Source organism: Wolffia australiana, chromosome 1 (genome assembly GCF_029677425.1).
Source record: "Wolffia australiana isolate 7733 chromosome 1, ASM2967742v1".
Taxonomy (NCBI): domain Eukaryota; kingdom Viridiplantae; phylum Streptophyta; class Magnoliopsida; order Alismatales; family Araceae; genus Wolffia; species Wolffia australiana.
Window position 1 is genome coordinate 1557374 of NC_135835.1, and position 15127 is coordinate 1572500.

The window sequence follows — 15127 nt, forward strand, 5'->3', positions numbered from 1 at the left end:
ATCTCTTCTCCTTCTCTCTCCTCCTTTTGTTCTTTTTCTTATTGTTCCTCTTTGTCTCGCCATATCTCTACTGGTAGTGCATACTCCACAAACGCACATACAATACACAATCACATATATAATAAGTATTCAACCCAAGAATACAATCTAATTCGTACATACAAATTGCCGAAGCTTGGGATGGATGAGGATGGGGAAGGGATAAGTGAGACACTGAATATATCATTTCACTGTAAAAGATCTTTCATGTTCTTGGGTCTCGCCAGCACTGCCTAAACTGAGACCAAGAGTTTAAGACGAAAGGTCCGTCGTCATTAGGCGCCTTGTAGGAGGTGCAGGGGGATGCCAAGACCTCGTTACGAGAGGGAAACGGTCCTCGGGGGCCGATCTAGCGTTGTTCTGGGTACTTTCATCCATCTCTGGCGGACGTTGAGCTGTTGAAGAGGAGATTAGCAAGAGAAGCGAGAAGAACACTGCTACCGTTATCGTCCTTGTTCTTCTTGTAGATCTTGACGAATTTGACATGAAGGTGACGACGAACGATTGCCTCTTCCTGGAAAGTTAACATCTGCACGTCTCGTGGGCTGTGGTGGTGGTGGTGGTACTTAAATTGTTGAGGTCTCGTTGTGTGTACGAAGAGACTTCACAACCCAACATTCCCCCGTCAGTTCAAGTTGAATTGAAATCTTTGGTGAATGGTGTGTTTGACCTGTAGAAATGGTACCCCGTTTGAACAACAGGGTCAGAACACGAGAACAGAGATAAGACGCGTGGATGGAAGAAACAGTCAGATTAGTCTGATTCTTCCATTTTGGGATGTTTTATATTCCTAGTCTTTTCAGCTTTGTTATTTCTTTGAATTATTCTTCGCACGTCAGATTCTTCGTAGATGAGTACATCACTCAAATGGAAAACCGTTTTTTGAAAAGCACGATATCAAGTTTGTCAGATGATTCATTGGCTTATGCATTTCAAGATATCAAGTTTAACACTGCCATTTATATTTTAGATGACTTGAAGTTTCCATTCTTGCGTAAAATCACAGAGTAGGTTTGTCTTGGATGGTGATACATATAAAAGTATTTTTAGGAAATAAATGGGAAAAATTAAAATACACAATTTATCTTGTTTTAAAATATTAGAAATAGTAAATTATTTTCAAATCAATTTTAAAAAACTCCAAATCTCCTGGATTTGTTGAGATTATTGAGCCAAATAGCTAGATAACAGATAAATATCTAGACATATATCTTCATCTTCCTATGATGACCTCATTGATATTATAGCCAAACGATGATAACCTTTTAAGTTCTATGAGAGTGATACGAGGAAGGAATGTCACGACAACCTCTGATTCGTGGTCACTTTGAAGGTCATCCTAAATCAATATGACCTGTTTATCTAATTAATTTTAAAATGTTATATGAGGCTTAAAGTTGGACTGAAAAATGGGAGTGTGTACATTCATTTACATAGTTTTATCATTCTTACGCATTATGTTGGTAAATGAAGAATGATACTGATAAGGACCTTGGTCGAGGTCCGTATCTGAGGGTGGAAGAGGGTGAGACGAGAAGGGAATTCCCGGGGTTGCGAGGTGAAATGAGAAGGGTAGGGGAGGGGCCGAGCAGAGGTAATAAAATGACGAGAATGCCCCCACATGGAGCTTGGTATCCTATCAATACTCCCCCGTTCGATGACCAGCTTGTCCTCAAGCTGGGTAATAAACTGTTCACGGGCCTGGACGGTCTTCGTCTGACATGGCGGCATGAACATCCTCGGGTGGTCCTGGGTCATCCGGTGGGTGACGACGGGAATGGAGGCCTGGGCTGGTGGTTTGTGGGGAGGGTGCAACGGGGGGAGTCACGGACGTGAGCACAGTCAGCGTGGCCGGATGGAGGCGACGGGCATGGTGGGCGGTGGCGATGACGATGGCGGCGGCAGCAGGGTGAGTTGGCTCTGATACCATTGATACAAAGATTCTATTTACAAATGAATTGTTTGCATATTAATATATTCGTCTTACATTGAGTGATGACTTAACTTCTCTTGCAGCAATCTATGATCACGAGTGAGGTGAGAGGATTAACGGAACATTAATGGGAAAAGTTTATTTTTGGGGAAAATATTCAGAATTTAAATGTAATTGTCATACTTATCCAATGTTTGTTTCTTTTTTCTGTCTAAATTTGTACTTGAATTTTGGTTTACATCTATTTGTTGATTGATAAATTAGAAATTGGGGCTAAGTTATGTCACTTAGGGTTTCTAGTTTATAGAATGATATTCATAGATTTTTTTACGAGCAGGTTTTGAATAAGTGAATTTAAACTTCCGTTTCCATGTTTATAATTTTTAGATATATTTATAGAATTAAATCTGATGTAATAAAATCCATTATAAAAATTATAAAAAAGTCTAAAATTGTGAGAGAGTAATTTCCTAATGTAATTAATACAAGTTGATGTTATTTATAGTGGAAAATAAATATTAGTAATAGATAAAGTGAGCATCCCACGAACAATAGTAATAAATATTAGATGGGGCTTTGGCAATGCAAAGTAAATAGTTGACGGGGCTGGCATGAGTGGGTTGAGCAGATGGGTTTGACCATCACGAGTTACGCCAGACATGGAGGCAGATACATTCCAAGTAGTGGACTGGGTGAGTGATGTGGATTTTACTGGCACCGATGGCAACACATATGGAGGCAGATACATGCCTATGAGCTGAAGAGTTGGAGGTGGAGTGCATGATAGTGAAGACCTAGGTTACTGATGACAAAAACACAGGAAAATGATGAAGATGTGAGTGCCAAAAAGACAAGGACCACTCTAACATCCTCATCCGGCCCAACGGGCTAGAGGTGTTTTCTCCTCACGTGTCTTATTCGAATGTCAATCCTCCAATCCTTCACACATGGAATGCAAGAACACGCCCAAATGATATTTTGAATGAGCAAATCACTCCGCTAATTATAATTATAATTTCATCCTAAAAAATATTTAAACCCCTAAAATATTTAAATAAATATAAATGTATGTTTTTTAACAGATCAAATTGTTTTATTTGTGAGTTAAACGTCATAATTTTCAACAAAATAATAGAAAAATGGGGAAAAATAATTATATCTTGAAATATAAAAAACCCTTAGAAATATTTAAATAGATCTGACTATATTTGTTAATCACTATTTATGTATTTTTGTTAATCATATTCTTATGATGAAACAACTGCCATGATCTCTCTCTAAAGTTCAGCTAAAAAGCCAAAACTAAATTCAAAGTTTGGAGGAATGTTATACTTAAGGACAAATAAAATATTATATGAACATGGTTGAAGTGGAAAAATCGTCATCTAGCGATGACACCACAATTTCCATTACCCGTTCATGACCCTCCGTCGTTGTCAGCATCATTGACATTGGGTCATCCTCTGACAGTGTCCGTCGACATCTCTTTGACCATTTACCATCGTGGTAGTTCTCATCGACATCTTCATAGCCCAATGATATCCACAGACAACATTTTCCAGTCCGAATGATGTTTCACTATTATTCCAGTTTGAAGTTGCAGATGAATTATAGGGGAAATCTAAGTTCTCTAATAATTGAGAAGCTGCTCCAATTCAGTGATTCATAGAATCATGTGGGCCGGATCTTGGTGGCTGTCCAATAAACCCAATAAACAACTATCTCTTGTGGGCCCATTCATGGTCCAATAATTTAGGGAGGTCATAAACCAAATTCATAAGTTTAAGGCGCCTAATTGAATACGAATTTTGCGGATAAAGCTTCTGGAGAAATTGCAATGCTATAATAGTTGAAAAGCTACTTCAATCCAATCCTCTGGGGCTTCGCGTTCGCGATCTCTCCTTTTGCAACATCGATCGGCGATTCTACTTGGTGCTGAGGAGTTCTTGCGGGTTTCTCATTTGATTTCATATGGGTTACGACAATGATCCGTTAGCGCCTGATCCTAACCCTAGGTTTTGCGTTCTCGATTGCTTGTTTTTGTGATGAATTTCGCTTGATTTTCAGATACGTTGATGAGGACGGGGAGCCTTTGATGGATCCCGATGCGCACTTCTATCGGGATCCATCGCCGGAGGCAGATTTTCATCTAAACGATGATGACGCTGATGGCGATTGGGGCAGAGAGAGGTCGGCGACGCCAGTGCACAGTTCCCCCAAAGGGAAGCCAAGAAAGAGGCTCGTCAAGAAAAGCGGCAGGGGAAGCAGTCCAGTACCAGCGGCGAACGCCTTAGCGGTGGACGATCTTGATGACTGGGAAGATGAACCATCGTCGTCGAAGAGACGGAAATCTTCATCCTCATCGAAGGAGGACTATGAAGACAGTGCAAAGAAGGGTAAGGGTAAGTCAAAACCCGAGCGCATGTCGGGCAAACATTCAAAGACGGGGGACAAAAGTTACGATGGGTATCGGGATCAAGGGCGCGATTCCGAGATCAATGAGATGTGGAATACTGTTGCTGGAGCCGATTCAGAGGTAATGGGAGAATCATGGCACAGAAATGTTCGCAATCAAAATTTTCTAGTGGGAACTTTTTAGTTTTTTTTTCGTCTTCGATTATTTTTCCTTATGCTTTAAATTAATGGCATCGCATAAAAGTTTGACATTTATCGAAAATTTCAAGGGAGATGGCTCGAAGTAAACTTGGATGATTATCTTTGGTAGCTTTCGTTTTTTTTAAAATCTGAATAAACTTATTATGATTGACCGCTGAAATCGTTCTCTCCACCCGAATTGGGGTTGAAAGTACAACTTGATTACCAGAAGATGATGCGCTTTTGGGGTTTTTAGGACATTGATTAAGACTAACATGGTGTCCCTAAACCGCCTATGTTGTAGGACGATCAAGAAGGAGTCAGGACAATAGATGACGATAACTTCATTGATGATACTGGGGTTGACCCTGCCGATCGCTTTGGCAGTGATAATGAAGGGGATTATCTCAGGAATGCTCCTCAGGTTAGTGTCCCTAGTTTATTATAGCATTTCTCTCGCTTTTCACATCTCAGATGCTTTTAACCCAATCTTTCAAGTTATATTAAATCACAATTTTATGAATGATTATTCTTATTCTTCATCAGTACATGTTTGATATTTTTCTTTGTTCAAATGATACTATGAAAATAAGTTCCACTTGTATCATTGGTTTAACAGGCTGAAGAAGGCGAGGAAGATGATGAAATCAATCAACTCTTCAAAGGGGGAAAGAAAAAAAAGAGAAGTGAGAAGTCCCCTGCAGAACTTGCAATGGTGGTAGAGCATCTGATGGCGGAGCTTGAAGTTACAGCTGAAGAAGATGCTGAGCTAAACAGACAAAATAAACCAGCTATCAATAAATTGAAGAAGTTGCCCCTACTAATTGACGTCCTTTCAAAGTAAGATGATTGTCTTCATTTCTGGTTAAATAAATTTCAATCATTTAGATGAGAAATACATTATCAGCGGGTTATTTTAGAATGTCATTTCATATAGTTTATCCAAATTTTGGGTCATCAGGACGTTATTTGTTATATAGCATGCTGAAATTAAAGAAGGCGAGGCGCATGTATTATTTTCCTTGATAACTTCGTAGAACACAAGGAAAAGTCTACTGATGAGAAGACTGACTTCCAAGAATAAATGCGTAAGTGAAAAGGGTAGAAACTTGTAGTTCTGGACTTTATGATTTCATCTTGCGTTTCTTTTCTTTCCGCGATGTAGATTGAATAATAATTATCTTCCCCTATTTTAGCTTGTCTGTTTCTCATGTTCTACTACTCATAGAGGGATGTGTCAACGTGTTACGCTGAAGTTTCTGATGTCTTTCATTATCTTAATACTTCAGGAAAAATCTTCAACAGGAGTTTCTGGATCACGGTGTTCTCACCCTTTTGAAAAACTGGCTTGAACCTCTTCCAGATGGCAGTCTACCCAATATGAATATCCGGACTGCAATACTGAAGATTTTGACTGATGTAAGTCTGAATTGTGCGATATTAGGAAATAAAATAATTAATTTGCGTTTGATGACGGTACTGAACGACGATTAGTTATATCATTTTCCCTTGTTTATGAAACTTTCGTAGTCATCAAATTATTTTAATTTTTTGGTATGTAGACTTTCTTAGTTTTGTGACATTTTCATTTTATTATTTTTCGAATCATAATATTTAGAATCATATTGATGCTTTAAAGTGTTCGTTAAATATTATCGAGTAAATCCTGATGTCAGTGGCAATATTTCTTCCGTCTGCAGTAAAATCTCTATCCAAGTTCATCATACTTTCGTACATATCTACATGAATTGGTTATTCAGGCTATTGAAATAAATCTTTCCTTATTTAGGGTTTCGGATCTGGAGTCCCTGTTATCATAATTATCCTCCATTTTATTTAAAAGACTTTTCTGCTGTGCAGTTCCCGATTGATTTAGAGCAGTATGATCGGAGAGAACAGCTCAAAAAGAGCGGCCTTGGAAAGGTATCTGCGTTGGGCCAATCAGAATACATCGAATATCAAAATGTAGGTTAATTTGATTTTCTGATGTCGTTATACGGCAGGTGATCATGTTTTTATCAAAATCAGATGAGGAAACGACGGGCAACCGAAGGCTTGCGAAAGATCTAGTCGACAAATGGGTAATGCTTTCATATCCGCTGAGATATTTCAATTGCCTTTTCACATTTAAACTATAGGCGTTGACAATAATCGAAATAACTTTCAGAGTCGCCCAATCTTCAACAAGAGCACAAGATTTGAAGATATGAGAGGCTTCGACGACGAGAAAATTCCTTATCGGCGACCAACTGCAAAGAAGTATGTTCGAACAATATCTTTTTAGTTACTTCTCTTAGCAGAATGTCTAACGCTGATGCTAATTTTTCCCTTAAAATTTGAAGGCTAGTGAGCAAGGTAGCTGGGCTAGAATCTAGAGACGACGACCTGGACGAATTTTCTCAGTAAGCAGCGTATATCTGGGAAATCGAAGACCTCATTAATGGGTTTTATCTCATTAATTCTTTTTTATGTAGGGGGCCAAAATCTGGCCAAGGAGCATCGAGGCAGCATGCTTCGAGACCAGAACCTCTGGCCCTTGACTTTGTGGTGCGTCCGCAGTCAAAGGTTGATCCTGACGAAGTCAGAGCAAGAGCTAAACAAGTGGCCCATGATCAGCGTCGACTCAAGGTTTGTTATATCGCACAATGGATAACATAGATTGAAAGATATAGATTAATAATTATCCGATCCAAATAATGAGTAAAACACCTACAGTCCATCCATCTCTTAGATATTTTGGTGGTGGTTATCATTCTATCCATCGGTATTAATAGAATACTTTTACCTTTTATATATGATAAGCTTCTTCCTACGCTAAGTAATCTGCATTACGGGTCTTCATCTCCTGATTTCTGATATTCCAAGCATCGGAACGTTAAATTTAGCCATTTACACCGTTTCCTCATCTCCGCCATGATTAAAAAAAAACCCGAGTCGGCTCACTCAAATGCCCTCCATCTTGAATTTATTATCCTTCGGGCAATACTTTCAATTATGTCTGTAGATTAACTAGGAAATAATAGTTTTTAATTGTGTCTTTTGGGGGGCAATGTTGTCTAAATAATTTCCTCGATTATGCAGATGAACAGGAAACTGCAGCAGCTGAAAGCCCCGAAAAAGAAGCAGCTCCAGGCTACAAAGCTCAGCGTGGAGGGCCGCGGCATGGTCAAATATCTCTGATAGACTTATCCTTGGGTAAATTCCATAGCTAAAATTTCTACAATAAAAAATCCGATTCAAATTTACCCTTTTAATCATTCCTTAATTATCCATGCAGGTCTTCCACGAGCTACGAATTTGACCCGAGCTACTCCGTCAACTGTATTTAACTTGATAATGCCAGTTAAGGGCTTAATCTTGATCTACAATTTTAAGTGGGACCCACAAATTGAACCGGACCGGCTCGGCGGTAGCTGAGCCGTCCACGTCATCCTGGTTCTCTTTTTAGTTATTTATACGCGTGGAAACTAAGGTAAAAGCGACGGGTGGAGGATGTAATCAGAAATAAAAAAATATCCTGTCATCTAGTGGACCCGTCTTGGTGGGCCCACGGCCGGATCGAGATCGGCGGGTAGTTTAAAGTTCGCCGTTATTCGACTTCGGGTACGCTTTCGTGTTCTTCGCCGGCGAGCTCGCGTCGATCGCCGGCGACGCTCAGTTTCTCCCAATTTGGAGCGACGCTTCTACTGATCGGCCATCACCAGCCACGTTTCGTAGTTGCGGTAGCGCGTCTCCATCTTGATCGGTTCGACAGTGAATTTGTTTCCTTAGATTATGACCGATTCCTCCGTTTAATTTTATGTTTCCGGAAGATCTACTGTTTTGAAACTTTTTTCTTTATTTGATCTTAGATTGGTGGAGGATTCCTCTTGTTCTGGCGATTTCTTTTGTTTAACAGATGCGGAGCGGGAAGGAGGTCAAGGTTGACGTGATGGCGCAACCGACTCGGACGGACAGCATGGTTCACCCTATGCAGATTGAATCTCCGACTCAAGCAGCGCAGTTGCGGGAGAATTATCCCTCTGATGATGAATTCAGGCCCTTCCGCAAGTGGATCCCGTGGATGGTGCCTTCTTTCGTCGTGGCCAATATTGCGGTCTTCGTTGTCACCATGTACGAGAACGACTGCCCTAAACAATCCAGCTCCTGTGTTGCGCGTTTTTTGGGGAGATTTTCCTTCCAGCCATTCAAGGAGAATCCCCTGCTGGGTCCCTCATCCTCTACGTATGTTGCTTCATAGCTTTTATTCGTTTATATCTCTCCACTTATTGTTTTTTATAATTTTCTCAGTATGATCTCACTTAGTGATGCCCCAATGATGCCTTATTCATTCTTGCTATTCAGCCGTGTACAAATTATGATCATATCGCGCGTTAAGTCTCCCTCGTAAATCGTCTGTCTGAGTTTTGTATTTTAATATCTTTTCTCACGATCCGTGTTATTCTCCGGAGTTAAAATGAGATGGCGTCTTTTCGGTGATTCGCGTCGAAGTTGAACTGGGGTTTCCTTGATAGTTAGACCTTGCAGCCTGGACATTTTTTTCATCAATTTTTACTGGCATTAGAGAAAATGTTTCAACTATATGGTCTACCGCTCCCTACTTTTAAAGATGAAGATCTTGAATTAGTTGAATCCCGAATTTTAAAATTTTTGAATAACTTTGTCGAATAGCAATAGAATAACCCTGCCATTTTCACCGAGTTCCCGTACTCTAAACTTGGGGTTTTTATCAAAACAGAGGCACTATATCCTCATCGACATGGATTTTTTTCCACCATATGTTGGTTCTGGTTCCAAGTTTTAAGTATTTTTTTCAATAAAGCTAATTTTGGAAACCTTGTATTTAAATTATGTGTATTAATTTAAGAAGTAGCATTAGTATGACAAGTTGCCCTTTCAACTGAAGTCTTGTATCCAAATGAGTAGCTTCTTTTATTTCCTCATCAATATAAAATTTGCAGCTACCACGTTTTAAGAGATGTTCCACGTTTCTATTCTTCAGGCTGCTACGAATGGGTGCCCTTGACGTGAAAAGATTAATCGGGGGGCGGCAGTGGTGGCGCCTCGTCAGCTGCATTTGGCTGCATGCTGGCATCTTCCATATTCTTGCAAACATGTTGGGACTCCTATTCATTGGAATCCGATTGGAGCAGGAATTCGGATTCAGTAAGCATCAGACTCAATTAAAACTTCATCCTGTTAACCAAGTCATGTCCTTTATGCTCGTTTTTATACATTTTTATTCTCTGAAAAAACCTATGGCAGTGGAGGAAAAATGAGAAAAAGGAAATATAATTTTCATCAATGAAATTCATTTTATGATTATGGAAACATTCAATGTACGATCAGGACATTTGATAGTTGATCGTGACTCTTTCTCACAGTAAGGATTGGGCTAATCTACCTTCTTTCGGGCCTCGGGGGAAGCCTGCTATCTGCCCTGTTCATCCAGTCCAGCATCTCCGTTGGAGCTTCTGGGGCGCTCTTCGGCTTGCTTGGCGCCATGCTTTCCGAGCTCATCACAAACTGGACAATCTATGCCAACAAGGTAACTAACTTTGAGGAATAAATTATAACTAAGCTGGGAAGAAAACTCGGACCATTTCTCCATTTGCACTTGTCATCCTTTTAGAGGGGCCATGCTCATCTTCTCTGTATCGCTCCAATTTTATAATTAAAATACGTACAATTTTCCTATAGTTTATTAATAAATAAATATTTTTAAAAAATCTTTCCAGTTTGCCGCACTGTTGACTCTGGTCCTCATCATCACGATAAATCTGGGCGTGGGAATCCTCCCACATGTGGACAATTTCGCTCATATTGGTGGATTTCTGTCTGGATTTTTTCTTGGGTTTGTGATCTTGATCAGACCTCAGTTTGGGTGGGTTCGCCCGAACCGTGCTCATCCTCAGCACCTCCGCAAATCCTCGCCCAAGAAGCACAAAACATACCAGTACATTCTCTGGGTCCTCTCGATCATCCTCTTGATCACTGGGTAAGCCACAATTTATAAATAAACAAAATGTTTTTCAACATGAGCATTGACTTTGACTTTGTTCAAGGTTTACTCTTGCCATCATTATGGTGGCGAGGGGGGTCAACGGGAACGATCACTGTTCTTGGTGCCGATATTTGAGCTGCGTGCCCACTTCGAGATGGCGCTGCAGGTCTACGCCGGGGACCTGCCAGGTATAAAACAGAAATTCCACTTGTTGACTTCGTTGACCCAATGGGGTTGTGCTAAATCGTTGACTCCGGAACTTGCAGATTAGTCAAAGAGATGAGCTTGTAAGCTTGACTTGTCTGGATTCTGGGAAAAGCCGAAATTACACATTGCCAGGCGTGATGGAAACCCAGCTTTACGACCTTTGCATCGGCCTTTGCAGCTGAGGATCAACCCGTCGAGTAAATAGGTAAATTTCATGTCATCGGGTCTTTATCATTTTGTCAAAAGAAATATAAGGAAGAAACGAAAACGTGGAAACTCGATGAAAAAGGGTGATTCAGGAGTTAGCTCCTACTGTGTGATATATCAATATTAATCACTGCCTCATATCAACGGAATCTGAATTTCTTTCATTCCAACTTGGTAAGATGAGGGAAATAGATAAATGTCCCAAGGAAAAGTTTTGGTTGTCGCCACCGAAAAAGAATGATTATGGTAACACAGCATGAATTCATTAGGACAAATGTATTTCGTCTTGCTTGCATAAGGTTTGACCAATCATCAGACTTGGCTTCTCAAGGGCCTGAGTTTGAGTGGTGGTATTTCAAGCTAACCTAAAATACATCATGATTCATCATAAGGGAAAATTATAAGAAGAGTAGTTTAATGAAAACTATTTGTATGCTCATTTTGCTTTATGATTAGCCATTTAAATGATATTTGACGCCTGTACCAATGTGCAAATTAGTATACTTTGTGGCCAAAAGCAAACTCTATCTGAATGAAAAAGCATCAAAACCTGAACGGAGTTTGCTGTGCTGACAGTACCCGCTGCGAAATTATGGATTATCTATGCCAGACCACTCTGAAAAAATCCCAATAGGACTGTTATCAAAATCTCCCATAGCCTGATTATGAATCAGATCAGTGAAATTTACGGCGCATATTTGGGAGAAACGTAGAGACATGTATTGATTTTCAAATTCTTCTTTGTTTTGTTACCGTATCCAAGAATCATTAACTACGATGACAAGTATCGGATTAAATTATTTGAGGAACACCATGTTTTGGTGAATGCTCCTCTCAACTTTTTTCTTTTCCTTATTTGAGATATTTTTGGGCGAGCTTTGAGCAAATGAATTCATCTAGTCCCAATATCAAGTTAGAGAGATGCCAGTCATTTCTCTGGATAGACATGGACAAACTCTATACATACATTTAACTTCTCTCTAATGTTTATATGTCCAGTTTTATAAGTTTCTTTTTTAGTGTGTTCTTAATATTAAGAGTGAAAATCTAAACCAGAAACAGGTTCATCATTTTATTCGTACTGTGATGTCATTGGTCATCCTGCATCCATGCAGTAAACTATCATCATTTTTTCAGTCTCTGTTTTGAGGTTAGGACATATGAATGGAGATGATTGGCGATGAACCAAAAATGAGGGTTGGATACAACATTTAGGATTCTGGTTTATACAACAACAATTATAATTTCCTTATGATCATAGAGCAAGCAAGGTCGAATCTAGGAGGAGCAAGTATTGAATAAACAAGTTTTATCTTATATTTTTTATTTGTACATTTATTTTAAGAATTAAATGGATGTTAAACAAAGAAAATTAGGTCAAATTAATTCAAAATAAATACAGCAAGCTCAAAAATAGTAATCATATTTAACTTAATGTATTCAAATTTTTAGTATAATTTAAATATTTTTAATAGTAGAAAACTACTAATTAATTATAATTGAAAATATCTTAGCGGGCGCTTTGATAGCGTATGGACATTAGACAGAGATGGACATGAGAGGAGTGGAGTGGAGTGGATGAAAGAGATATAGTCATGATCGCAACAAAGATGATGGTGGATACACGCCAACGAGCTGCGGAACAAGGGCCAGTAATGATGATTTTACTGTCACGGGTGCCATGGATATGGACACCAATACACACTGACGAGTGGCGGATTTCAAGGTAACATATGTGATAGTAAAAACCTAGGCTATCAGCAATGATAACCTAGGAAAAAGGAAAAGTATGTGAGCTCAAAAACGAGCAAGATCACAACTAACATTGTCATCACGTGCCTGACTGGTGAATTTTCCTCATGTATCTTTATATAAATGTCAGTTCGTCAATCCTTTGTTCTTGAAGTACAAGAACAGACCCAAACGAGACTTTGAATGAGAAAATCACTTTACTAATCATAATTAAGAACAAAACCCAATGGTGCCTCCTTTACATTGATATAAGGGATCAAGTTATGGATCCAAGATGGAGGATGGATAGAGGACAGAAAAATTACCCCCAAAATTTCAGCCCAAATTTAGATCAATTTTAGCCATCCAATTTTCTCTCACCACCAAATTTCTCTCTTACTAATTGTATGGCAGATACACTAGCCTGGCACACATTTACAGGAATGGAAATAGTAAATTAAATAAATTCATATTTTATATTTATTTGACTTCTAAATGTATTTTCTTTGTTATTTTGACTTCAGAAATTTCTAAAACAATAGTAGAAAATCAAAATAAATCAGAATATCATGTTAAAAACAAATAAACTCCATAATTTTTTCTAAAATTTTAATTACACTTTTATGAATTGTAAAACTATTATTCATAAACTAATGTCAGAAAATTATATTAAAATACCTTAAAATCAATAAAAATTTGAAATTCATTCTGAAGGTGCAATAAATCATTTCATTCATCAATAGCATTTAATTGTGATTATTTCAATGAAAATAAACATATAAAATGCGTAGAATTATTACTAAAAAACATGGTATTTATGATTATCAATTGGACACAAAAGTATATAATATATCTTCATTTTTCCATGCATCCTAGTTGAAGGAAAAGTGATAAAAAATAAGCTTAAGAAACTTTACAAAGATTGTGGCGCAAATGAAAAGGACATGTTCGACAATAATTTTGTAAGCCAACAGGTTGGAAAACTTTACATTTATACCAAGATTCTAGAGTAAAATTAAAATATAGCTCATCAATTGAAATGCAGATAGTTGACACATTTGTGTGCATATATTTCTATTACTTAAGCAACATATAATTTGGAAAATTTAATAGTAGTAGTATAGGAGAAAGATAAAACAAATTATAGAGATCAAAAGCATCTAAATGTTAATACTTTCACATATATTATTCCTCGTTCTAGAGAAATTACTATGCATATTCATCTGAATGATGTGAAACATTGATAGCTTGCTGAGAAATGAACATAAAAAACAACGAGGTAACTTGACTTATTTGTATCATTTTATTTCTCGAAGATTAGTGACAATTGATTCGGTATAATATCAAAATTCTAGATCAATGAGTGGAAAGTAAAAGATGGATTATGTAGATTTTAAATCAAAGAAAGATTAGCTCGAACGTTGAAATAAAATGAATATGAAATATTTTTTTGATTAATTATGCATCTAGGGATAGGAAAATAATTCCTTTTTTTAGGAAATTATTTTAAGATAAAATAATTCAGAACTTGAGGACTAGGGATACCAAACTATGAAAACATCTTAATTGTCGATTGGAGAACAAATAGTTGTGTGACTAGAGTGATTTGAATGTAGTGAGACTGATATTGGATTTTAAGTTGTTGAAAATGTGATTGAGTCATAGTGAGATTGAATGTGAAACTACAGAAACTGGTATTCAGTCATACTGAGATATATCTATATTAATAACTCAAGTACATATATTCAACCTGAAAATTACCCCTTACATATGAACCGACAGGAAGTGTCATTGAAAAAAGAAACCTATTTACATTGAAGAAATTTTCAATTTTTCATTTGAGAAAAAATCACGTTTCAAATATGGCTTTTAGAGATTAGAAAGAGGATATCGGCCCCTGTTGGAAGCTTAGATGGAAGCGTCAAGGATATTACGTCTATAGTAAATTTATGTTGTTTTATATTTATGTAAAACGTTAGAATATGGGAAAATACAGCAGTACACAATACTTTTTTAGATAATAGCATAAACACGTAAGTATAATATAGTTTGGGTTTCGCTTATATCTATTTAATCATATAGATGTATCTAGATAAATAAATATTCATTTCTATCACAATGTTTTCTTTCATAAACTGACAAAAAGTTATATCAACATAATACATGTTCCTAGGTTTGAAATATAGAAACCTAATCTTTGTTGATAGGGATTAATGTAAAACGTTAGAATATGGGAAAAGACAGCACACAATACTTGATTACATAATACCATAAAAATGTAAGCATAATAGAGTTTGGTTTTCTCGCTTATATCTATTTAATCACAATACATGTTCATATGTTTATTCTTTCAATCATTTATTCAATATACCACTCGTGACCTTAATATAAGAACCCTTGAATGCATTTGG

General features: G+C 37.6%; 2 protein-coding genes and 1 non-coding gene across 6 annotated transcripts; 2 read left to right on the forward strand and 1 right to left on the reverse strand.

Annotated features, from left to right (window-relative positions):
- The first annotated feature begins 3802 nt into the window (after positions 1–3802).
- Positions 3803–7955, forward strand: IWS1 (Transcription elongation factor (TFIIS) family protein). The gene is made up of 12 exons (XM_078572396.1): positions 3803–3963; positions 4040–4508; positions 4872–4991; positions 5187–5407; positions 5857–5986; positions 6428–6490; positions 6571–6648; positions 6735–6826; positions 6910–6969; positions 7042–7195; positions 7649–7762; positions 7845–7955. The coding sequence occupies exons 1-11, from the start codon at positions 3944–3946 to the stop codon at positions 7745–7747; spliced, it is 1506 nt and encodes a 501-aa protein (XP_078428522.1). The 5' UTR covers positions 3803–3943; the 3' UTR covers positions 7748–7762; positions 7845–7955.
- A 199-nt stretch (positions 7956–8154) lies between these two features.
- On the forward strand, positions 8155–11134 carry LOC144700850 (RHOMBOID-like protein 2). Of its 4 annotated transcripts, none has more exons than XM_078572409.1 (7): positions 8155–8312; positions 8419–8791; positions 9570–9733; positions 9952–10115; positions 10306–10565; positions 10633–10759; positions 10838–11134. In XM_078572409.1, exons 2-7 carry the CDS (start codon positions 8466–8468, stop codon positions 10958–10960), a joined length of 1164 nt encoding a protein of 387 aa, XP_078428535.1. In that variant the 5' UTR covers positions 8155–8312; positions 8419–8465; the 3' UTR covers positions 10961–11134. The 4 variants fall into 4 exon arrangements, with proteins under 4 accessions (XP_078428535.1, XP_078428557.1, XP_078428541.1 ...); XM_078572431.1 differs by having other exon boundaries at positions 8156–8289; positions 8466–8791; XM_078572415.1 differs by having other exon boundaries at positions 8158–8312; positions 8466–8791.
- LOC144714248 (U6 spliceosomal RNA) lies at positions 10156–10259 on the reverse strand. Its single transcript, XR_013584294.1, has one exon. It is a non-coding gene; the product is annotated as a U6 spliceosomal RNA (small nuclear RNA).
- Positions 11135–15127: the final 3993 nt, after the last annotated feature.